At 43.9% G+C, this 25,355-nt stretch overlaps 1 protein-coding gene across 1 annotated transcript in view; it reads left to right on the top strand.

Moving 5' to 3' along the window:
• The window catches only part of myo1d (myosin 1D), a 145,555-nt gene that overhangs the window by 34,399 nt on the left and 85,801 nt on the right, over nucleotides 1–25,355 (top strand). The window contains exons 7-12 of the mRNA XM_069664302.1: nucleotides 34–150; nucleotides 2,157–2,360; nucleotides 4,065–4,210; nucleotides 4,330–4,444; nucleotides 4,541–4,711; nucleotides 24,104–24,174. Of these exons, the coding sequence (XP_069520403.1) occupies nucleotides 34–150; nucleotides 2,157–2,360; nucleotides 4,065–4,210; nucleotides 4,330–4,444; nucleotides 4,541–4,711; nucleotides 24,104–24,174 (824 nt within the window). The remainder of the gene's footprint in view (nucleotides 1–33; nucleotides 151–2,156; nucleotides 2,361–4,064; nucleotides 4,211–4,329; nucleotides 4,445–4,540; nucleotides 4,712–24,103; nucleotides 24,175–25,355) is intronic.

The raw sequence follows: 25,355 nt of genomic DNA, 5'->3' as shown, positions 1-25,355 counted from the left end.
TCTCAGTAATTTGTTCCTCTGTTCCCTCTGCAGTCTTGCATCAACGACGGGGCCGATTTCAAAGCCGTGGCCGATGCGATGAAAGTGATCGGTTTCACAGCGGACGAGATTCAGACTGTTTACAAGATCCTGGCCACCATCCTGCATCTGGTAATACTCGATAATATCAAATCCCTGCTGGTCTCTCACCGCCCGCAGAGTCCTGATATGAGGGCTCTGGATACGTGAGTGCCATGTTGGCAGAGTGGACGAGGATCCTCGCCAAGATAGAGAGAATAATGATTTGAAAGTGCATCTGTTTGTTTGTATCAGTCTCTTTGTCTCTCTGTGTACTGTGAGCTTAATGCTATAATACATCAGCTCACAGTAATCTCACAAGAAGCCCATAAAGGTTTTTACAGGTCCGTGATTAGCTGATAATGTGTCGAGGAAGTTTCAACATATTTAAGTAGTTTGGTTTCATTATAGAGAGAAGTTCTCAGTTATTTGAGTTTAGCTTGAACTATTGATAAAGGCAGACGTTTAATTGCCGTAAAATTCTGTGTATAAGACTCACCCACTAGTAGCTAGCAGGACTGCAAACTCGACATGCCGAAAACAGATGGTAGGCTATAATTTGTGTTTTGAATGTGTTTCAAATGAAGATAAATTGAAATAGTGTTGAAATAACTTGTATAACTTAAAATAATTGTTTTGGCCTTTCATGTCTTTATTGAGAGAGGACAGTGGATAGTGTTGAAAGCAAGGGAAGAGAGTGGGGATGACACGCGGCCGAGGGCGGGAGTTGAACCCGAGGCCGCCGCAGCGAGGACTATGGCCTCTGTATAAACGTTTTTATTAATAAATAGCTACAGAAGACTTCCTCTGGGTTACCCCCCAAAACATACTGCATTTTTATTCCAGTGCAACTTCTATTTTTTAATATTATTTTTTTGGCCTTTGGCTTTATTTGAAAGGAAGATAGGCAGGAAATGTTGGGAGTAGAGAGTGGGGGATGACATGCACCAAATGATCGGCAGACCGGGAGTCGAACCTGCGATCAGTGCGATGAGGACTGTAGCCTCTGTACATGGGGCGCCTGCTCCACCAACTGAGCTAAACAGCGCCCCTCCAGTGCAACTTCTACTCCAGATTTTACGGTATATAAGTTGCACCGTTTAAACCGAAATAAACTTTCAGTCTTTATTTGTTCATAATTAAAGACTTCCTGGAAAATCTGTCACTTCTCTTGATCAAAAAATTGCATTTTTGCATCTGAACTGCTGCACAATATATACCGTAACATCCAGAGTGTAAGACGCAGTCTGTTTTTGGGGGGTTTTCTATAGCTATTTATTAATAAAAATTTGTAGTTATTTCAACACTATTTTTATTTCAAAATAATTTGTTTCAAAACACACAATTTACAATCTGTTTTCTCCATGTCGAGTTTGCAGTCCTGCTGGCGGTGCGGTAGTTGAGCTCAGCCTACGGTAACGTTGATTGTTGAGAGGATGGCGGCTGCGCTGGTGATCATGACGAAGCTGTAGCTAGATTAGAGCACCAATTTACTGGTATATTGGTCGCACCGGTTTAAAGGACGCAGCACACTTTTTAGATGACATTTTTTTTATTAAAAGTTAAAAGTCTTACACACCAATTTTAATGGTAACAGACTCTTAAGCTAACATTAGCAACTGATTGAATATTTAACTCAAAGTGTGCTGAATAAACGTTTTTAACAAGACACCAAATTACACCTTTCCAGAAACCATTTCCCAATTCTGATAAATATTTAAAGTAGCTTTTTGGAAGATGTTTAATGCTAGCAGGAAGTGAAGACTTGTCTGGATCTATCCAGAGCTAGAACATGTCAGCCTACACCTACAATTTCACTACAACGAACAATGTTGTTTCATAATCTGCACACAAATGGTAAAAAGGAGTTTTATAACAGGGTTGGAACTAGCAAGAAGAAGGCTAGCTGTTTCCCCGTTTCCAGGCTCTATGCTAAGCTATGCTAGCCTCACATGTAGCTTTCAGTTATGACATTGTTATTGATCTTCTTGTCTAACTCCCAACAACAGATTAAGAAAGGTGTATTTCCCCAAACCTTTCCTTTAAGCTAAATATTATGCACTGATGACTAAGCCAATCCTCTCTGGCCTCTCCTTCAGGGTAACATGACGTTCGGGGTGGATGGTGACGTGACCTTGATCGAGAACCCAAAGCTGGTGTCGGTGATCAGAGAGCTGCTGTCCACCAAAGAAGAGAAAGTGGAGAAGGCCCTGCTGTACCGCACTGTGGCCACGGGGCGAGACGTCATCGAGAAACAGCACACGGCACAAGAGGCTGGCTACGGGCGGGACGCTCTCGCCAAGGTGTTACATAACGCTTGTCATCTGTCTGTAGTGGGCCGCGCAGAGAAGGAAACAAACAGCTTCTGTTACCGCGGGGGGTTGTGACATTTTGTTAAGTGCTGGGCGATATTTTTACTGTGATTCACACCAGCGTGAGTCACAATGTTATGACTCCAGACAGAGGCTGGAGACTGTGGAGGGAGACATGTATGTAGGCAGATTCAGGAGCAGCAGCGTGGGCTGTGAGAAGTCTGACTCACTCATACTGTGACATTTCGCTCTCAGCGGCCATCTGTAACTGTTCATTGTCTGTGTGCTAGACTGCTCTGTGCCATTGAGCAAGGGACTGCAGCCAGTAAGCACAGACTGTGTGAGAGAAGTGGAGCCAATGTGGAAGTGCCTTAAACCTGCATTCTTTATAGTGGCCAGCAGGGGGGCAGTAGAAGACTGATTGTATGAAAGTCTTACTTTATAACCTCAGTTAAGATTTTCCTAATGAGTTTATGGTCTTAATCTCTGGTTTCACGGCTTCTTCAACACAGCACGATGTTCACTTTGTAACTTAAGCTCTCATTTAGATTTAAATAGACATTAAAGCAGGGAATGCTGTCATTGAACAGTCGCTAAAACAGTGACCTGTTGATCAGAATCAATCAAAGATGGACGACACATCTTTACCTCTCTCTGTGCAAATATGAAGCCAAGATAATCCCAGGAGTGGGTGCTTCCATCTCGCACATTTGGAGCCAGAGTGTGTGCAGTAGAGATCGGCTGGTGGAGCCGCAGTGTTGATGTCCCGCCCCTTCCTCCACCCAAAACACACATTTACCTGTGGCCTTCTTCTTCTGCAGCTTCTTGTATTCACGGTTATAGAAAGTTCAATGACTTCCCAATGGTAAATAAACCCGCTAACACCCGCTTTTTTGCTTAGTGGGACAGGTTACAAGCGGTATTCAGACCCGGGTCAAATGACTCAGTATTTAAGTATCGCCTCGGTTCTGATCGGCAATGATGGGAACACAAAACCGGGGTCGACATGTTAATCCCCGCCCCCTTTCAAGCGCGATGCTATGACGCGCATTGACGTTCTGACTGCTGTCGCGTAAATACAGAAGAACATACAACTGTGAATTTGTGCTTTGTTTCATGCAAGATGCAGCAACACTGGCAAGACGGCGAGGTGAGAGAGCTTCCTCTGATCCGAGGAGAGGAAGAAATAATGCGACAGGTTTCTGGCACAGTTCCCGTTACAGTTACCAGAAAAGAGGCCGAAAGGAGTATACTCCACTGGCGATGGGCAAAAAGACAATCAGGATTTATTAGTGGGAAAGGGTGTTAGTTATGCCTCCTCTCGCCGTTCCTCCTCTACTCTGCTACTGGGGAACAGAACGCTGCAGGAGCCCCATTTGTCAACAGAGCTGTCAATCATGAGGCCACACCCCCCTTTTTATAGCATCAAATAACTAATTAAAAGTAAACTTGTCAGAAAAATGAACACAGCATGATAAGAACTAACTATAATGACAGAAACCATGTTTGAGAAAAATGTATTTTGATTTTATAGTTTGACTCATGTCCCATCTGTTAACATGGAGGAGGCGGACTTTATGAGCTATACTGCAGCCAGTCAGCAGGGGGCGACAGAGAGGGTTTGGCTTCACTTTTAGGGAGCTGTCATGTCGGCCATCTTTTAGCTTATAGTGTTTTATGTTTTGCCCTCCTCAGGCCATGTATGAGCGTCTGTTCTGCTGGATTGTGGGGCGAATCAACGGCATCATTGAGGTGAAAAACTATGACGCCAGAGTCCACGGGAAGAACACGGTCATCGGGGTGCTGGACATCTATGGATTTGAGATTTTCCAGAACAACAGGTTTGGACGAGACAGAATATTTGCATCCTTATGTTAAATATCTCCTCTATATGTTACATCAGTAACATCTCCCTGTATAAAGTTAGTGATGTAAGTCTCCCCTGTTTCTCGTGCTGCAGCTTTGAACAGTTCTGCATCAACTACTGTAACGAGAAGCTGCAGCAGCTTTTCATCCAGCTGGTGCTGAAGCAGGAACAGGAAGAGTACCAACGAGAAGGCATCCCCTGGAAACATGTATGCAGCACATTTTTGTTCCTACTGTGTTTCATTATTTAGACCACTTCATTTTACTTCAACTTATCTTTTGACCTGTGTGTCCTTTGCTTTTAGATTGATTACTTCAACAACCAGATCATTGTGGATCTGGTGGAGCAGCAGCATAAAGGCATCTTCTCTGTGCTGGATGAAGCCTGCATGAATGTGGGAAAAGTCACAGACGAGGTTTTCCTCCAAGGACTCAACGGCAAGCTGGCCAAACACGCCCACTACACCAGCCGCAAGGTAGGAAACATGACTTATTGCTCAAGCGTACATTCCACGTTTAATGTGTTTGAATCCTGTCTGTTGTCTGTATCTGTGGATACTTTTACACAACTGAAAACAAAGTAGAACATCAGATCTGCAATCGTTTTCAATGACCAAAGTGTACCCAGTGTGGTGCGTAATGACTGCAGCAAAATAACCGATGCTGCACAGGAAACACAGAGAAGCAGGATCCATCCTGTCTGATTATTCCCGTCGTTTACATCTTCAGTTTCAGTTTCTGCCATCTGGTACCCTCCTCAGGTTTCCTCTTCCTTCAACCAATAGATTCAAACACTCTGTACACCCTCTGTCATCTCCATCCTACAGGAGAAGGTAGCTTGTGCATATTGTTGAATTTATTTATGTTTTTATCAGGGGGAATTCACCATGTATTTATGTTTTTTATGGTTTTAGTCTATGTCTAGTCTAGTCAGTTGAGGTGGTTTGGGCATCTGATTAGGATGCCTCCTGGGCGCCTCCCTGTGGAGGTTTTCCAGGCATGTCTACCTGGGAGGAGACCCTGGGGTGTAGCCCTGGAGCTTGCTGGAGGGTTATATATCCCACCTGGCGTGGGAACGCCTCAGGTTCCACCAGGAGGAGCTGGAAAATGTTCCTAGGGAGAGGGACGTCTGGGCTCACTTGCTCAGCCTGGAGCCTGGATAAGCGGAAGAAAGTGGATGAATGGATGGTTTTAGTGTTTTATTTATGCACCCTTAGTTTCATGTATGCTAAAGACATGTGTCCCACTGCTGTATCAACAGTTGCCCCATTGGCGACAAAAAAGATTTTGATTTATTGATAGAAAGTCCACCCACAGAAAGCAACTATTTATGATAATCAATTAATTGTTGAAGTCATTTTAAAGCAAAAATACAGAATATTTTTAGTTGTAGCTTCACGAATTCGAGAACTTTCTGCTTCTTTTTGTCTTTAAAACTAAATACATTTGGGATGCAGGCTGTTGGTCAGACAAAACTAATACTAATGTCATCTTAAGAAAAAAAGAAGGAAATATTCTTTCACTATTTTACACTTTTTATTACATTTTAGAGACCAGACAGATCATTTAAAAATAAATCATATTAGTCTCTTCATTGCTGCAGCCTTAGTCTTTCAGGCAAAGTTATTAACGTAAAATATATGATCTGAAGGATTTCCTGCTTCATGACGGGCTGCACAATTAATCGAACATTAATCTCGATCACGATTTTGTCTTCCCACGATTAAATAAACATGATTGACATCAATATTGGCATTTAAAATTCTACGCCCGTATAAACTACTGCATATCAAATCAAGCGCTCCCTAAACTAACAGCCGCTCCCCTTGGGGGTGATGGAGAGGTCTTGGGCTTCACGTTTGGGGGAGCTGGCATGTCATGTGATGAGTGCCGACCTTGCAGCAGCAGTTTAGAGTGGAAAAGTAAACAACAGAGATGGTCGGAGAAACAAAAGTCTGGAACAGAAGACGAAGAGCTGGTCCCCCCTGAAATGGCTCGTCATCGCTTGTTTGGATGCAGCTCCGAGACCACTGCAAAAATATGTTTTTCTCTTGTTCTACTATTTATATGTTTGTGTTTGTGTAAACATTTCTCCTACTTCCAAATCAAATATTCTCACTGGGGTCTTTTATTTGCAGAAAATGACGACTGGTTAAGAAAACAAAAGATGCAAAAAAGAGCTTGAATAATGCAAAGAAAACAAGTTCATGTTCATGTTGAAACAACAGAATGTTTTAACTCAGGAAGAGTTCAACAGATCAGTGCATCTTGGCATGCTCTCCAGAGCTTTTTCCAGAGCCGTATATTGGTTTTCGGGGAAGTGATGAACTAACTTGTTCAAGCAGCAGAAAAAAACTGCAGCATGATGAGTGTTTGAAGGCCGAGAGGAAGAACGCCGCTGCCCCCCGTCCTTGTCCAGCATCAAATCAGACATGCTGCTGTGGTAACCTGAGAACAGCAGAGGGCAGGTTTGGCTGTGCAGTAAGTAACCATTAGCAGCAGAGAGAGGAGCGGGAACATGATCCTGTTAGTTTTAATGATCAGGAAGGCTCACAGTCTAATTCACTCTAATGGTGTGTACGACCAGACGGACGTAAGCCAATTTACTCTGCTAACACCCACGCTGTCTGTTCGGGATCAGATGCCCGAGATAAGGTGAGAGTCGCTCTTTACATCAGCAGAGAAACTGACCTCAGATCAGTGTTAAAGGCCTGATAAGGAGCATTATACCACAGTCGTGTTTGCTTTTTATGAGGCTGCAGTTTCCTCTGTGGACACAAGGGGGCATCAGCAGTCAGAGGGACCGAGAAGGAGTCTGACTCGACACTTTGCACAAGTGATGTCACTGCCAGCCAATGGGAGTGTATGTAGCTGCTGCCTGGCTGTGTTAGGATGGGTGTTAAAGGGAGAAGGAGGCTGGGGAGGGAGGTGAAGGGGTGATTGTTTTTACACATTGATGAGGATGAAATGAAGGGTAAACATCTGCATCCTGTACATTTCAAATACGTACAGCACCAGGCTGCAGGAGGGGGCACCTTTTAATAAGAAAGCCTATTCAGACGCTTCCTGGCAACAACATGTTCCCATGCAAAGAAAGAATACTGAGCCAACCCGACGGCCGCTGAACACTGCACACACTGTTACTCCTTACAGAGCACACAATGACGAGGGAGATGTGAAGAACGCGGGGAAGAGCCAAGAGAGGGTAAAGATTGTGCTGTTCTGCAGGGCGTATTGATTTCGCGATGCTTCCCTTCAATCTTGGAGTCAATCCGCTCCCTGCTGTCGGCCTTCTGCTGCTGCTCTCTGACCCGCTCCTCCTCCGGCAGCGCAGTTTCAAAAGAAATGTGGAATAAAGGGTTGAAACTCGCAGTAAATCCAGCTGTTACGTCCTGGAACAAATACTGCTGTGAATCAATATTAGCCAGAGACGTAATGAACTTCTTGCCAGGAAGAAGCGTGAATTGTTCGGGGCTTTAGTCGACCTCGGGGGCATTTTTGAGAGGAATCGACAGCCTGTGCTGTCATTAAAATAAAAAATTAAAACACTTCTGGAAGTTAATATGTCCTCTGTGCATTAGAGACGAGGCTTTCATATCAATGATTATGTTAGTGCAACAGAAAAAAACCTGCGTCGAACCTACTGGGGAAGAGGGACCCGCTTTTCCCGATATTGAGTTTATAAGCAGCACAAGTTAAACACATTATAAATGATTTAAAACACACTTTAATGCAGTTAAAAGCAGATATACAAAGATTTAGAGTGTTTATTACTGCACTGCATACGACCACAATTCTAACTGAAACAAAACAACCATGTTGTGCTGTATTGTTGACGCGCTGTGCATCCTTCTTTAGTCCTTTACACTCGAGCCTCTGACATGTGGGCGTCTGCAGAAGGATTAGCAAATTGATAAGCACTATTAACAATATTATAGTGTTATAAACCATTTTTTGGGTTACATTAAGGTGCCTTATATATGCTGGATATTACAGCGTTGTGTCTCAAGTGTTAGCCATGTGCAATGGAATTATTCATGATATCGCTTAAAGCGCCTGTGAGGAGATTTCAACTGGTTATGAAATTAATACTGAAGTCTCTATGTGACCTGCAAACGCAAACCAGACCATCAGCAAGAAGACTGACTCTTTCTGTGTAGTCTCGAGGTCGGTGTCAGACGAAGCGATTTCCTGCACGCAGATGGAAGGTGCCTTTATTTAAATTTTCTGTGGAAATGTTTGACACGAGTTTGAAGAAAGCAGGATGAGACTCACTAACGCACAAGATCGGCAAAGAAAAACAAGGCATCGCTTGTCCACAGGGGTCGCCAAGATTGACACAAGATAAAAGTTCCTTAATGAGCCTTTTGTGCAGAACAAGGGCGGTAGGGACATTTCCCGATTATTATCCAGAAATAACTGAATCGTCCCCACCAGTAATTTTGTCCAAATTTTGGCCTTTATTTATAGGACAGTTGAAGATAGACAGGAAATGGGAATAGAGAGTAGGGGATGACATGCACCAAATGATCGGCAGACCAGGAGTCGAACCTGCGATCGGTGCGATGAGGACTGCAGCCTCTGTACATGGGGCGCCCACTCTACCAACTTAGCTAAACCAGCGTCCCCACTTGCTGCACTTTCAACCAGCAGAGGAGTCGTTCATATGAGACAGCCGTCACTCGGTCCGCCACTGTAAACAAGTTTTTGCGTCGCGTCCGTGCTGTCCATTGCTCTCTCTCCCTCCCTGGGTGAGTGCGGTTTGTTTAAATGTTAACATCACTGCTCTAACGAAACAGAGAGTAGAGTTCACTCAAGTCATTTCTTCTCTTCAGTCTCGAGCAGTGATGAAACAATGACCTGACCTACCATCCCTGTCAGGTATTGAAAATGGACATTTTCATATAGCTGACCCTTATTTTCTCATGTTTTCATTATGGGTGTTAGGGACCAGGCAGTAAGGCAATGGGACTCAAAATTATAGTTAAAAAACAGTTTGCAGGGGTGCAGATATAGACATATGTTTCCATCAGAGATAGAAAACTGGATTCATAAAATAAACGCTACTGTATGGAGCCACGTGGGTTGGATGAAAGCTCAGACTTGAGTTATTTCTGTTTGCATATTTCATTCTGAAGAGTCCTGTTTTTTAGCCAAGACAAGAATGAGCAGTTTTTTGTGTTTTTTGTGACAGATTATTGTTTACGGAGTTAATATATACTGAAATTGTTCATGCACAATGCTTGATATAGATTTTGAAGGTGATTAATCGTCTTATTAGGAGGTTAATCGCAAAGGTTTAGCGGCATCAAATTTGACTTTTTGTTCTTAGCGCCACTTGGTGGTCGGAGTCATATTTGTTAGTGTTATTTGTGTGAAATCATTGCAAAGCAAAGCCTGCAGAGAAACGCGTTGTTTGCATGTTTGCACAATATGATGTGTGCCATGATTTACTTAACCATGTTTATATTTGTATGCATTTGTTTTAGTAATTAAGATCTGCACAGCTCCTCTCAGGTGTAGAGCTCTTAAATCTCTTTGTATTCCTCTTCAGTAGATTTTAAGAGCGTTCTTTTATTTCAGTAGAAGAAGCAGAACCTTGAGCCTGCTTAATTACACTCCAGCCAAAGACAGAAGATAAAGAAATACTCTCTGTGTATGTAAGTGTGACCCAGAATAGACATCCGAGCCCACACTCAGGATGCAAATGAGCTCTTGGGAAAGTTCTTTACACAGGGTACAAAGTGTACACACGAGCTGTGTAGACTTTAAACACCCACCTCTGCTCTCCAGCCTCACAGCTCCTCGTGTCTGTCTGCCAGGATCAGAGTGTGAAGGTGGAGAAAAAGATGAAGTGTGAGAGGAAGAGAGTGCAGAGAGGAAGAGAGGTGCGCAAGGGAGACACTGGGAATTATGTGTGAGAGATGCACATCGAGGGAGAGAAAGGCTTCAAGCATGAGGACGAAAACCAGGGCTGGAAATGCAGACGGGAATGATTCATGCAGCACCTGAACCAGTAGTGTATATTTCATCTACAATGTGAAGTGGGCGCTAATAGAGGCAGAAGCACGGGGAATTAACATCTAAATCTTCTGTTTTTCTTTGTTTGGGACTGTTTGGGTATTTAGCTGCACAAACTTCACTTCATTTCCAGCAGCAGCAGGTAGCTGTTTACCAAAGCTCCAATAAACCCACTGTACACACCCTGCCCAGCACCATATGGCACCGAGACACAGTTAGCAAATACACGGGGAACATGGAGAAGAATTAAGGGACTTAGAAGACAGACATATTTTCTCTGCAGCTAAAAGGAGAGGTAGCATTAGACTTGCATTGAACACTTAGCATAACAGCACAAGACTTCTAATGAAAGCTGGCTGTGTAAACATGAAGATGGTGATCAAAGAGGTGATGATATATCACATGTTGTGTGTGCAGCTTGTTTAGTTGCATGAGGCCAAAAAATGCATGTAGCTTTCATTAACACTTCTTCATAGTAGGTTTTTGGCTGACCGCCGGGGTCAGTCCTACACACGGGTCTGTATGTGACTGACTGACTGACTGAGTGAGTGAGTTAAGGTACTTTCAGAGCCAAATAAAGTTAAAAAAATAAATAAATACGGCCCGGGAAACACTTCAAAATAAAAGCATTGTGTACAGACGAGGGGAGTCAGAATTCCAGATCGGGCTTTTACCTTGAAAAAGCATACCGGAAGTCTTGACCTACTTTACTCCATGCCTGTGACTTTTACTACAGGAAGAGATGTTAATATTGCTGTCAGAGATCAATAAGACTCATCACAATTCATTTTCACCGTGTATTTTGGCCGAGAACCGCGCGCGGCTCGCGGTAAAAAGCAGTGTCAAGACTCTCATCTGTTTTCATGCGGTTAAAATGAACATGAACACGTCCCGCAGCCGTCACGCACACGCCACGCTTCCAGAACGTATTAAAAACAATCACTCCAGTCATTGAAGTTCCCATACCTGTGAACGTTAACCTCAGACAAACACAAAGAAGCTGTTCTGCTGTGAAACACGCCGGCGTGCGGGATCCTTGCTGTTTTTTTCGGTAAATTAAGTGTGTGTTTGTAGCGGAAGTAGCTCGGCGGCGCCACTCGCTGATCTCTACTGCGCAGACTCTGTCTGAATTCAGCTTTTAGTCAATATAACACTCTGAGGAATTTATTGCTTCAACTAAATACATTTACCACCAACATGTAATACGCCTACAGTATGCCAACATTTTCAGACAATCTTTGTGCTAATGTTTGATACTTAATAAATTGAATTGTATGACCCTCAGGCAAAGTTGTTCTCATGACAAAGCTTCTTCACGCGTTGGTTTTAACAAAGAAGAAAGGGAATCTAATTTTTAAACCTCATGCATGTTGAAATGTCCACAAAAACATTTGGATTTTTGAAAGGAAAATGATTCAGCACACTTACAGCAACATGTGTTACCTTATAAAGCCCAGTGTTGTAGCCCGACAAACACACAAGGCCCAAGTCTGTTGCTGAGCAACTCACAGACTGAACCTTGAGTCCTGCCAGCGCCCGTCTCTCACTGCCACCTCCTCCACAAAACATCCAAATATATTTAAAGTGAATCTCATCAATTCTGACTCGCAGTGTTCTGCATTTTCATGAGAGCCTCACTGCCAAGAACCGAGGAGACACAGAGAGATGCATGGGAAGAGATCTATTCTTGTAACTCGATCGGTGTGAGTCCTGCGCTGAACGATGCTGCACGCTGCCTTTGCTCTTTGTCCACCTGTGTGCTGCACGCTCTTCCCGTCCTTGTTGTTAACCCTGTACATTCATTAAAATCTGCAGAGTATACATCACATGCTCACGTTTAATGACACATGGCTGTCATGCACAAAGAGGCACATGTTACCGCAGTCCGGAGGAGATCAGATTAAAGATCAGAAGAGCAGAGAAAGTTTAAATAACTAACAGAGGCAGCCTGTGATGCTTCTAAACCGAGCCTTCACATCTCGCACATCTTGTTGCTCCGCGTTCTGATGTTGAGAATTTCCTTTTATTTGCTTCCAGGCTTCTCATCCTTGTTCTGAATTAATCAGGAGCTCCTGATGCATAGGAGCCACGGGTGTGTTTACAGAGCTTCTCTTACCTAAAGGGAAAAGCTCGAGTCGGATGTTCTGCGGATGATGATGATGGGTGTGATTTCTGTGCAGTAAAAACATTCTGTCTCCAGGTTTGTGTGTGTGAGACTCTCCTCTTTAATCGCTCTGATGTTTAAGTAGTTTCATGAATGTTTCATTCTTGTTGACCAGCTGCCAGCCGACTGCGTACTTGTTTACTTGAGTCATTCGGCTTTTTATTCCGTTTTTAGGTCATTGCACCAAAACCAGACTGGATAGAGATGTTTTCATTTCTTCTTGTTGTCTTATTGCCTGGTTGTAGCTGTTTCCTCCGCGCTATAGGGCTCAATTGTTGTCCAGAAAGTTTTAAAGACAAGTTATTCTGCATGCACTTTCTGCGTGCACAGCAAAGTTGAAGACTGCTGTGGGGGTTTGCAGTTTTTACTGTCTATTTCTATTTACAGATTGTGTTTAAAAATGTAGAATCTGTAGGAAAGGGACATGATTTTGTGTGTTGGCAATCTCAGAACTCAACGGCGATAGTCTGACGATGATACGAGCAACGGCAAACATGTCGGCCATGTCTGGTTTAGCCAGCGTTTAGCGTTAAGGATGTCCAGCCAAGACTTGCTTTTCCGTGTGCTGCATTGTTTACAGTCCAGTTAGCAACTTGAGAAGCGACCGTGTGTTTAGATCAAAGTGAAGTGAAATTCTTCCTTCCAGCTGTAATGTCTTGGTTCATTTAATCCCTCGGAGGAGCGCCCGTTCATCTGTTGAGTCTCAGTTATAAAAAAAATGACCTGGCGGGCTGCAATGGCGCATCGAGGAAGGGGGGAGTCATATGTTTGGACTGATATCGAAGTCGTTCCTCAATATCACACTGGAATATAAAGTTTGGCACGTGTGTGTCGTAGAAGTGTTGGAGTTGGAGACTTCCGTAGTGTATCCCTGACGCCTCTGTTCCTCAGTATAGTGAAACAGTAACTGTACATGTATGTGTGAAAAGTAAAATATCATGTAAAAACTCCTGTTGAGCATCAATGTTTATGTCATGTGACGCCTCACAAAGGAGATAACGGCGCACAGCCTGAAGTAACGAGCCAAAAGCGCTGTTTACCCCGTCTACACGTCTCCGTGGAAACAGAGTTTCTAAAAGTCTTCACCCTGGCCCGGAGTTTTACAAAAGATCCGTTTTCAGCGACCTTAAACGGCGTTTGCGTGTGGAAGCAGAGAGAAAGCTACGTTTTGAAACATGTATACGTTTGTGTTTACAGCTTTTCTCTGCCGCCCTCGAGTGGCAAAAATCTGTTTTTGCATCGTCCAGCAGGTTTGTGTCTGAGTGCCAGAGAGAGGAACGAAAAGTCAGAAAGTTTTCGGAAATGAAATACCAGTAATGCATTGGTTTTGGTCTTTATTTATAGCCTAACGTCCTCCTTATCTGTGAAAGTTAATTTCTCTTCCCTACCTCTGTACCTTGCTTTATTAGAGGGGATTGCCTCCCTCCTCCTCTTCGTTCTCTCCTCCTCTCGCTGTCAGTCGCTTTGATCTTCCCAGATGTGCCTTTTTTCTTACTCTTAATCATCTGCTGACACAGTAGTTCCTTTTGGAGCAGCTGTCATGGCAGCTTCATTTCCTGCCTCTCCTAACTCACACTTATTACCTCAACAGCTCTTTGCAGTCTCTCACTTCCTTTACCACTTCCTCTACCAACTTACCTTCGTCAAACGTCTCAGCAGCACGTGGCGTGTACAGGTGCAGGCAGGATGTTAAAAGGATGTTATGTGTGCGTTTGTCTGTGTGCATGTGTGTCCTCCGCCTGCTGCTGCATGTGTGTGTTCATGTCGGTGGTCTGCGCTAAGTGGTAAAGCTTTCATGGGCTATGTGCTTGAGATGCTAATTACAGTGATGCTCTGCTCGTTAGCTCCAGGGAGGTCAAGGATAGCAGCAGCAGAAAGGACGCGTACAGAAGTCTAATAGGGTCTATAAGTGCATGAAGCAGGGGATAGAGTAGTTTAATGGCTCTTACGTGAGTTGCATTGATATATGTTTCTCTGTAAGAGAGAGGATATAACTCTACACTCAGTGTTTTAATACCCTGACAGCTGCCAGTCAGCGCGCTGGGCATGAAATGTGAAATCCATCCCCTCATCTGCCGCCTGGACCAGCTCCCGTGTTCCCACTGTGAGCTGTTGAGACAGTCAGACGCTGCTCCTCAGGCGGTCTGGCCTGTGCCCTCGTGGATGGATGTTTGGTCCAGGAGTGGGAGAGCAGGCGGGCACAGGTGGCAGACAGGGCTGTTGGAGAAGTGGTCGCAGGAGGTGCTGGAGGGAGAGATGTCCATAGGAGATAGGGAGGGTGAGATTAAGGTGGGAGTTCTCCTTTTCTAGGTGTGTTAGAATAATCTGAATGTGGACAGTTTGATCTACCAGCTCAACCACAAGATTTTTCTGGCAATATCAAGTGTCAAAAGCTGTTTTTGTTTGATGTTGTTTTTCAGTTGTTTATTGAGAGAGGTGTCCACCGTCGTAAGTAATGGGCTGAGAAGTATTTTGGGAGGAGGGAAGAAGGAGCTACTGTTATAAAGCTACTTTTCAGCGGGATTTTGGCGCTCTGGGAAGAAGAAGACGACGCATGTTAAACAAGCGAGAGCAAAGCGAGAAGAACAGTTAGCCAACCTGGTTGTTGTTTTCCCGGGGACACCTCAACCTCGGGTTAGCTGTTGCTGCGACAAGGAAATAAATCTGGGCTCTGTTGAGCGAGCAACGCACACAGCCTCTTCCTCGTTCTTCATCCATCCTAGCCTAGCTACCAGTGTTGTGACCAAGTCATCTTTGCTCAAGTCCCAAGCAAGTCTCGAGTCATTTTTTTCTGGGGCAAGTCAAGTCGAGTCAAGTCGAGTCCTTAGTTAAGGCAAGTCTGGTCGCGAGTCAAGTCACTTTTTTTCCACCAAAGATCCAGCACTCTTACCTGTAGTATTCGGTCTTTATAAAGAGAAAAGACAAGGTGTTAGCAGCTCGTCTAATAATGATATTATTGGCCAGTTTATATAACCTGTTCACAAAGTCTGACAATGAATTGTATCTGTGTTATCTTGGCCCAGACGCAGCCATGATGATGGTCTGCTCTGAGACCGTATTGAGTAGTAACGAGTACGACTGATGAGGATTCTCTTTGGGGGCTTTGATGTTACGTGTTGCCATAGCGACAGGAGTTTGACTGACAGCCAGTCATCCAATCATGACAATCACATACCGGGGAGCTTTTTGAGTCATCCAATCATGATTCCCAGTTTGCGCTGCATACGAACTTGATAGTTAGACAGAAACTTGACAATTGAAGTTTAACATTCAAACTTTATTCGTCAGCTGTTAAGAGACACAGTGTGTCCGACATATGGCGTTCAAGTGGTGCTTTTGTCCCTTCTTGAGAGGCTTTGTTAAACCTCAGGGCCACATGTATTCATTCAGATTTATAGTGCTCACAAACGGTAAAGAAACCTGCAACATACTGTGCTTCCACTCTTGTTGTGAAAGGACCAGAGGTGTGGTGAACTGCATCTCTTCTCTGCAGATAAATAAGAGCCAAAGGTGAAGGTGTCGCATGGAAGCATGTTATCATCACTCCCTGTCACATCAACACCGGGAGCTGTTTCAGTGTCAGCCCAACATGTTCTTGTTATTTTCTGTCTGTCGCCTTCTCACCTCAGCTCTCCCCCTGTTCCCACGTCTCCTGCCTGTTTTTCTCTGCAGATGTCTCTAAGTTATACCTTCCTGTTTCCCCCCTACCTGCTGCACTCTTTACTGTATGTAATAACAGTGAAAACCAGCATCGCTTCACCCTCTGCTTCTTTCTTCTTTGCATCGACCGTCCAGGCTAATTGTTGTTTTCTTACCTTGTCTTAACTCAGTCTAGTTTCCGTCTCCTACTCCGCTTGAAACTCCGTTATTGCTCCATAATTATGTGTTGATTTGACTGCCTGGGGAACAATAATTCAACTACACAGACAATTCATTTTCATATGAGAGAAGAAGAAGAAAATAAAGGCTAAGACGCCTGTCAATGACTGAATTATTATTTAGCTTTTGCATCTTAACAGACATTTCCGTTGACTTGAAGTCTATTAAATGAATGTTTGTAGGAGAGCTGAAAACACGAGTTGATTTGACAGAAGTATAATCAGCACAGGAAGTCCTGCTTCCAGCTTCTTAAACAACACAAAGATTTTCAGCTCTTCTTCATCCTGATTAAATGAAACATCTTCTGTAACCAGCAGCTCTATGCCCTCGATCACCTCAGGCTCTGAGGAAACCTCAGTGTTATCAGACGTTTCCGCCTGCAGGCGGACATTTTTATGGACAAAACCACTTAAAGGCGAAAGAATAATCATGTTACTTCACACACTACCGGTGTTTTATTGTGTGAGCTCGGCCGGTGCAGGAAAACTCTGCTGAAGTTGCTCTTTCTCAGCTCCGTCCCTGCTTTACATTCATGCAGCGTTCCGCCTGAAGCTACTCAGCATAATCAGAGTTTTACTGCCTGAATTAGCATCAGTAGCTGTTTCACTGGAACAACTGTACGTGTGTTTCTCTGCAGTTATTTTTGAAAGAGGAGCAAAATCATTTTATTCGCTTTGCACAGATTTGAGCTGCTTGTGTCCGGCTTCTGATTGATCACCATAAAGTTTATCAGCAGCAGATTTCTTCTTTCAACACCAAACATTAAGAATCAAAATAAATAAATATGTTATATCTCAGATTCTTTGTTTTTTATTTCTTAAGAATCTTCATTATAAACAATAAAGAGAGGAGTAGACAACAACAGAAGATAGTCTGAAGGATTTCAGAGACATTTAATGTGCGTTCGTTGATACTGCCCCTTGGAAACCAAAAATAACGTAGAGGTTCATTTTTAAACTGGACGCCTCCCTTTGGAGGTTTTCCGGGCACGTCCAACTGGGAGGAGACCCCGGGGCAGACCCAGAGCTCTCTGGAGGGATTACATATCCCGTCTGGCCTGGGAACGCCTGGGAATCCCCCAGGAGGAACTGGAAAATGTTGCTGGGGAGAGGGACGCTTGGGTCACCTTACTGAGTAGGCTGCCACCGTGACCCGGCCCCGGATAGGCAGAAGATAATGGATGGATGGACATTTTTACAACGACTGTCTGGAAAGTACAGCATATATGAAAGAAAGGCAACAAAAACTTATTTCAATAACAGTGTAGCAGGCCCGGCTTTTACGGTGGTGCAGCTTTCGCCTCTCAACTAGAAGGTTCCTAGTTTGAATCCCGATTCAGACATGCAGGGCTACCTGGGGTTCCCTCCAGGTACTCCGGCTTCCTCCCACAGTCCAGAGACATGCTCGTTAGGTTCATTGGTGACTCTAAAATTGCCCGTAGGTGTGAGCGTGACAGGTTGTCTGTCTCTGTGTGTCAGCCCTGTGATTGACAGGCGATCAGTCCAAGTGTGACCCGCCTCTCGCCCAGTGACAGCTGGGAAAGACTCCAACTCCCCACGCAACCCTGAGCCGGACAAGTGGTGTACATGATGCATGGATGGAGAAATATTTCTATAAGAAATGTCTGTTATATAATTAAACATAGAAGAAATGCAGGTTGTTAAATCTGTTAGACCTTTATAACAATATTCTCATCACCAGCTACATCGTTTAGCGATCAATTGTTCTTGTTCCAAAATCTATTTAAATTACAACAATTAAAAACACACATTTAAGAAGGTTTCACCAGGAAGCTTTGCTTAATAAATGACATCAATGTTTCGGCTCTAAAGACGATGCCTGCCCGTGTGTCCTGGAGTACCTGTGTTCATGTAGGTCACAATGTGTCTGAGGAACGTCCTGTTTTTACTACTGTTGTTGTTTATGTAGTGAAACACTTTAAGTGTCTCTCTGCTGCCTGTTGGCTCACGCTCTCTTATTCCTCCTCTCATTATTCTGACCTTGTTCTGTTTTGATTCATTTGCCCTCCCTCTCCCCACACACACACACACACACACACACACACACACACACACACACACACACACACACGACCAACACCATCACACCAGCTATCGAAGCATTAGGCTGAAACCCAAACACAGAGGAGGTGCTAATGATGAAGCTGCCAAGTCGGTGTGTGTTTGTGTTTACATTGTGTGTGTGTGTGTGTGTGTGTGTGTGTGTGTGTGTGTGTGTCGGAGTGTGACTGATTGTGATGGATGAGGGGCAGAGTGGCTTCCAGCAGATGCAGTCTGTCTGTCTGACGGTGCAGCTGTCTGTCTGTCTGTCTGCGTGCTCCCATTCATGCGTGTGTTTCCTGCAACTGTGTGTTACATGTATCTTCTGATAACGTGTGTGTGTTCGTAATCTACGAATGTATAATCAGGTAAACTTGAGACGCTCCATTAAAATGAAAATTGGGACTCTGATTCGATTTTTGATGGTTTTCTTTAATTTTGACACCAATTCTGACACCAGTGGGATCATTAACTATTTATAGATATCATGATTACTTTTTAACAGCCATATAAACCCTGTGATAATGTCATACTCTTGCTATCATTATAGTATTGCCAGCTGAGGTAGATGGGTACCAAGAACCTTTAGTACTGCTAAGTGATCGATCAGTACCGAAAGTACGTTAACAATCTGTCTTATTTAAAGGGATAATCTGGAAGATTTTCATGTAAATAAATGTTACCCAGCTTGTGAGGAAAAAGGGAAGCTACAGTAAAACCAATTAGACGTACTGTAATGGTGTTGGAGCCACTAAATTATGCACAACGCAGTTTTCAGAAACTGATCCTGACTGCGTGATTTCAATCTTCTTTCTTAATAACACTTTCTTTTGTTCGCCGAGCACAAACTGTTGGCACTAAAAACGTGACTGGAAGCCCTTCAAGGTCTCTGAAGGAAGGTAAACAGTTTCTTCTCGGGTCTGTCTGAGAGTTTCTGTGAAGTCCTGAGTGGTTTAGATTCTTTGGACCTGAATCGAGGCCGACTGATTCGTTCAGCTCTCTGATGTAAATCTGTCTCTGAGAGGTTTTTATTGTGTCTTCTCTCATACGGGACTGCTCCCTCTTTCATTGTCTGTGCGATTGTCTCAGTGTGTGTGTGTGTGTGTGTGTGTGTGTCTGAGAGCACTGAGCCCTCAGATGAGTCATGCAACATTTTCACAAAGACCCAAAGTGATGGAACAGAGTGTATCGGCTCGGCTGACAGAAATAGCATCGAGGTAGAAGTCAGAGCGGCTGTAAAAGTTTTATTTATTGGCTGTTTTTATCTCTAACTCTCCGTCTGTTCCTTCACACGAGCGCCCAGTTCTAAAGCAACTCCACTACAAGGCCAGAAATACACGAGTACATTTCATTAATGTTATTGTGGTAGAGTCATGGTCATAACTCATGGACACGGTTAGCTTAGCTTAGCATGCAGACCTTAAACAGGAGTGAACAACTAGCCTGGCTCTGTTTAAAGTTAAAAACACACCCTTACAGAACCTCTGAAGCCGAATAATAGTTGTATCTCTTTGTAAATCATTAGTTTTTTAAGTGAAATATGAAATACGTTCTTATAATACAGCTGTTTGCAGCATGACAGAGGCTTGTTGCTGCTGTGAGGTTGCCAGGTTGGATATTATTTTGCCCCAAAAAGACCAAACCTTTGCTCAACGGCTGAATCTGGCAACGAGGGCTGCACAATTAGGTCCAAAAGGATGATCACAATTACTTTAACACTTTCAGTGACATTGTTTTGTTGCATTCCTGCTCATGTAGAGCAGACTTAGAATTAGCTTCTTTACCTGAATTTGGTGCATCTTTGTGTTGGTGCATTATGGGTAATTTCAGTGTGTCTTTGGGAGTTGGGTGGATAGGGTGTCGCGCTGTACAACGTCTTTGTTATGGATGTCATGCTGGACGAGGACTGGGAGCATCGACGTTCTTCCTCTCGGCCTTCAAACACTCATCATGCTGCACTTTGTGCTGTTTTTTCAGCAGACACAGGTTTCATTGCCCTACACCTGTATACAAGAGATCACGGGCTGTTTCGGGGGGACTACTGATTTGGTTTAACAAGTTAAAGTGTAACAACAAGCAGTGTTCAAAATGTGGCGGGGGTTCCCAACCTTTTTTTACTACACGGACAGGAGCAATAATATTTTATTTATATGAACTGGCAGCGCCTATTTTCAATACAAAACCAATGTTGTTCAGGTTTCTCAGCGCTCGTCAATGTCACGTCTCCCTCACCGACCAATCAAAATCAAGAAGAGACGAGACTTCTGATATCAACTTAGTCGGCAACAAAGGCGGAGGAGAAGCGTATCGTTTACGTTTTTTCGAGTGTATAATTTCCAGGTGTAGAGCTGCTGCTAACGCCAGTTTTTCTTTATAAAATTTCATTGAATTAAAGCAAATATTAAGTATACAGAGCGATTTAAAACAGACTTAACGCTCACTATCGAGGGGAAGTTGAAGTGCCACCAGACAACTTTCGTAACCTAGCAACAGTAAGCACTGGCAAGAAGCGCTCTGAAATTGAGGTTGTGGGCGCTGCCAGTGCAAAAACCAGCGTCGGTGGACAGAGGCCCTAAATGACGACAAAGACGACACGGATACGAACATGTTAAGATCGTAATGAAAAACAACAAAGAGGCATTCGCAGGGACAGCTACGTGCTGTAACCACGACAACCACAGACGCATCCGGCTGACCAGTTAACATGGTCACTCGTTGAACCGAAACACCGCCCTCTGTTGTTTACTGTTTCACTCTAAACTGCCGCTGCGAGGTCGGCGCTCATCACATGACCTGCCAGCTGCCCCAAAAGTGAAGCTGAAACCTCTCCATCGCCCCCTGGGGGAGGGGCTGTTAGTTTAGGGAGCGCTTGATTTCCTATGTTTTCTACGGGCGGAGCACAGATTTTAAACATCAGTATCGACGTCAATCATGTTTATTTAATCGTGGGAAGACAAAATTGTGATCAGGATTAATATTCGATTAATCAGCGTCTTAATGCTAAAAAATGTTGAACCTTTCCTTTAAGATTTCCTTTAAATGAACCATAGAGGTAGTTTAGAGGCCTAACTAAAGGTGCACAATCACTCCCACCTGCTTCTGTGACCTGTTTTACCATTTAGACGACCTGTTTCTGAAGGGTTTGCAGTGTCGTTCCTCCTCCTTGTTATCAGCAGCTGTAATCGTGCTGCCTCCTGCACTCCTGTCCCCCTGCTCTGATATGATAATCATTCTGTCTCTTTGGGATTGTTGTAAGAGCGCAGGAAACCTCTCTCCACTTCTGTCTCCCTCTAATCTCTGATGTCAGCATAATTCTCTTAGTGAATCACACACACATCTTTACTCTGCCCTGCACAACACATCACAAACTCTCTTGTCACAGGCAGCTTTGCAGACGAGGATGAAACGGGAGGGCTGATCAGAAGCTGCAGCGGCCCTCTCTGCATATCCATTCATGCTTCTTTCATTATAACTGGCCTACATACAGGCTTCAGTATCACACACACACTTTCACACTCCTTTTTTTTCTTGTCTCCACACGTCACGCTACATCACCTCCTCTTCCTCCCTGTCTCACCCTCTCTTGACTCTCTGTCTTGCTCTCCTCCTTCCCCTCCACTTCTCTGTAAGACATTATCCAACCTGACAGTGTTTCGCACATGACTGCATCTACTATTGCTGCAGCTCTTGCAGGTTTGCAAATCATCCTTTGCATTTTATTTAACCTGCATGAAAGACTAGAACTTAAAGCAACAATGTGAGGGAGATTTAAAGAAACTTGCAGGATATATGGAGGCCAAACTTTTAGCCTACATTCATGAGCGGACTCTTCTCCTCCTCTGCTCCAGTGTCGCTACAATTTGTCACATCCAATTTGAATGTGTAACCTACTGTTTGTGCTCTGTCCTCTTAAACAGTCTTCATTTAATGGGTAGAGCTGGAGACATCAGAGTTGGACTCTAGTCAGACTTACGTGAAAAACAAAAGAAGTGGAGAGCGTTACTTTAAGAGATCTATACCGCTTTTCCTGTTCAGGGTTGCAGGGGGGGCTGGAGCTTATCCCAGCTGTCATTGGGTGAGAGGCGAGGTTACACCTTGATTGATCACTAATGTAGCGTGTCGACGCAGGTTTTTCAGTCCCGGGAAGACCCGCTAATAAATGCCGGTTGTCTCTTTTCCCACTGACAGTGAAGTATACTCCATCTGGTCTCTTTTCTGCTGCGCCACCGTCTGACGTCACAAACACAGGGTTAGTAAACAGTGAAGATGTTACGGTAGTCTTTGTTGCATCTATTACTCATTCAGTCTGTGTATCCAAATGTGGAACGATGTTCGAGCGCTGCCCGGACAGAGAAGGGGGTCAATGCGCGTCAAAGATCGTGCCGGAAAGGGGGCGGAGATTAGCGTTTCGACCTGGGTTTTGTGCTCCCACCATTGGGTCTGAATGCTGATTATAAACTTTCCCGCTAAGCAAAAAAGCCAGGTGTTTTTTGACAAGTGGGAAAGTGGCTATAGAGACCGACAACCTTTCACACTCACACCTACGGGTAATTCAGAATCACCACTGGGACGCTGGTTTAGCTCAGTTGGTAGAGCAGGCGCCCCAGAGGCTACAGTCCTCGTCGCACTGATCGCAGGTTCGACTCTCGGTCTGTCAATCATTTGTTGCATGGCAATTAAAGGCAAAAAGCCCAAAAAATAATCTTTAAAAAAAAAAAAGAGTCACCAATGAACCTAATGAGCATGTCTTTGGACTGTGGGAGGAAGCCGGAGCATTATTCTTGGTGTATTAGGGCTGTGTATTGGAGTAAAATGGCCGGATTAAGCCCCAAAAATAAGTAGGTTGTGGTTCACGGGCCCCTCCCTCTCGATTCACCTGTTTCTCTTCTCTGTCCTGTTGGCTCTGCTGCTCACACAGGCGCACCTGGCACGGAGCTCGGAGCATATTTAGCCTATTTTCTCTGCACACAAGAAGCAGACTTCATACAGGAGAAAGACTGAGCGACCCTCTGCTGCAAAAACACACGTTTCTGTGCTCCCCGTTCGCCCCAGGGGTTACCATCACACATGACAGTTACCCTACGACCTCATGACGGATACTGAAAGGAAACAAACCTGCATTACAGACAACAAATAGATAAAACTACTTTAAATCCGTGGTTTTAGTTGATTTGTTGTTTGGATGGAGGCTTACACAACAAACATTACGCACTTGGCTCGGTGTCCAGAGAAGATTCCTGCGCAAAGAGAGTTTTATTCTGGAAAACGTATGACTTTATAATCTCATAAATCTGTAGTACGTTTCTCTCAAAGTTGCCATTTCTTTCTGGCTAATTTACGACTTTAAGTACTCTCCTCCGGCTCTGTTTATCCTTACGCCGTCGTTACGATGTAACTCAAAGGTCAGACAGCAGCAAATCTTCTGCTTGTTGTTTGACTGAAGATCCCTCACATGTTTTCTTAAAAATAATGGTGACTTTTACGGTTTGACAGGATTTATTCAGATCAAAGAGCCGTCAGAAAACTTTGAGAGAAGAGAAAATGTTTGATCTGAAGAGGCCAAACGGAGAAAGTTCTGTTTGTGTCTGTTGAGTTTGTTATGTAATACATAAAGAGGCGAAGAGAGACCAGAACTGACTTTCGGTTTTCTCATCAGGACTCCAAACGTTCTCTTGATAAATGTTGGTGTTTCTCTCCCTCTAAAGGCTTCACTTTCTCTCCCTCCCCGCTCTGTCTCCCTGCAGCTCTCACCGACTGACAAGAGCCTGGAGTTTGACAGAGACTTTCGCATCAGGCACTACGCAGGCGACGTGGTGTAAGTATCTTAAAGTTTTATTTATTCAGGGAAAGCTTTTACCGGTGATTCATGCTCTTTTCCACATATTTACATATTCATGCCTCTGAGCTGCAAACTGAAACCACAGGCTTTTATTTCTGGCTTCTTCAGGAGCAGATGGGAAATGAAACTCGGTTATTTGGGGACGTGGGAGAGACGCTCATTCACAGTTTCTGACTATGTTTAGAATATTTGCAAACACAGACTTTCTTACTTACTCTCTGAGATTTATTACAAACACTTATGATAACGTTGTGGGGAGTTTCAGTGTCCTAATAAAAGAGTAAAGTAACGATATCTGTCCAGACTCAAAGGGTGAGTTTTTATCAGAGGTGTAAAGAGTACTCAAGTAAAAGTAAAAAGTACTTTCCCACCCGCTGATTGTTATAATAAACAAATGTTGCCATGGTTACCTTAAACATGCATCCGAAATAAAATGAAATAAAATGAAACCCGGGCCCGATGTTTACATGTTTTGGTGTCAAAGTGACCAGAGATGGACCTTTTGTCAAAGAGTAAGATCCTTTGTTTAACAGAAACAGCAGTTACATAGTTCTCTTCAGAGCCACCAGACTCCATTGACGAAAACAGTAATTTTACCTCGCAGAACACGGGACCTGCTGGCGGTCTACCGCTGCCTCGATTGGTTAGTTTGTTTGTGTTGTTGTGTGTTGTTTAAAAGGGTCAGTTCGGTTCCAAAGTAACGTGTGTTACGACCTGTAACGAGGCAGCGATGGACCAGCATGTGCCGTGTTCTGCCAGGTAAAATTGCTGTTTTTGTTAATGGAGTCTGGTGGCTGTGCAGAGAGCGATCGAGCAGCCGTTTCTGGTAAAACTAAAAACTTTGGAGCCGCTGTTTTGTCGCGATGCATGACACTTTGATTTGATTGGTATGTTTTTTTTGCATGAGATGCATTTGATTGTTGTCTGGTCCAAGTCAGTTTTATGTCTCCACACCGGCGACAGCTGTGGCCAGAGGCAGTATGTTTTCGGGTTGTCCGTTCTTCTGAACACGATATCACAGAAACGCCTTGAGGGAATTTCTTAAAATTTGGTACAATTGTCCACTTGGACTATAGGATGAACTGATTAGATTTTGGTGGCCAAAGGTCAAAGGTCAAGTTCACTGTGATCTCACAAAACACTGGCTATTACTCAAG

This window comes from Semicossyphus pulcher, unplaced genomic scaffold (genome assembly GCF_022749685.1).
Source record: "Semicossyphus pulcher isolate SPU_LCO1_2020_fin unplaced genomic scaffold, fSemPul1.0.p SCAF_16, whole genome shotgun sequence".
Classification (NCBI taxonomy): Eukaryota; Metazoa; Chordata; class Actinopteri; order Labriformes; family Labridae; genus Semicossyphus; species Semicossyphus pulcher.
This window is presented reverse-complemented; position numbering and strand designations above follow the sequence as displayed.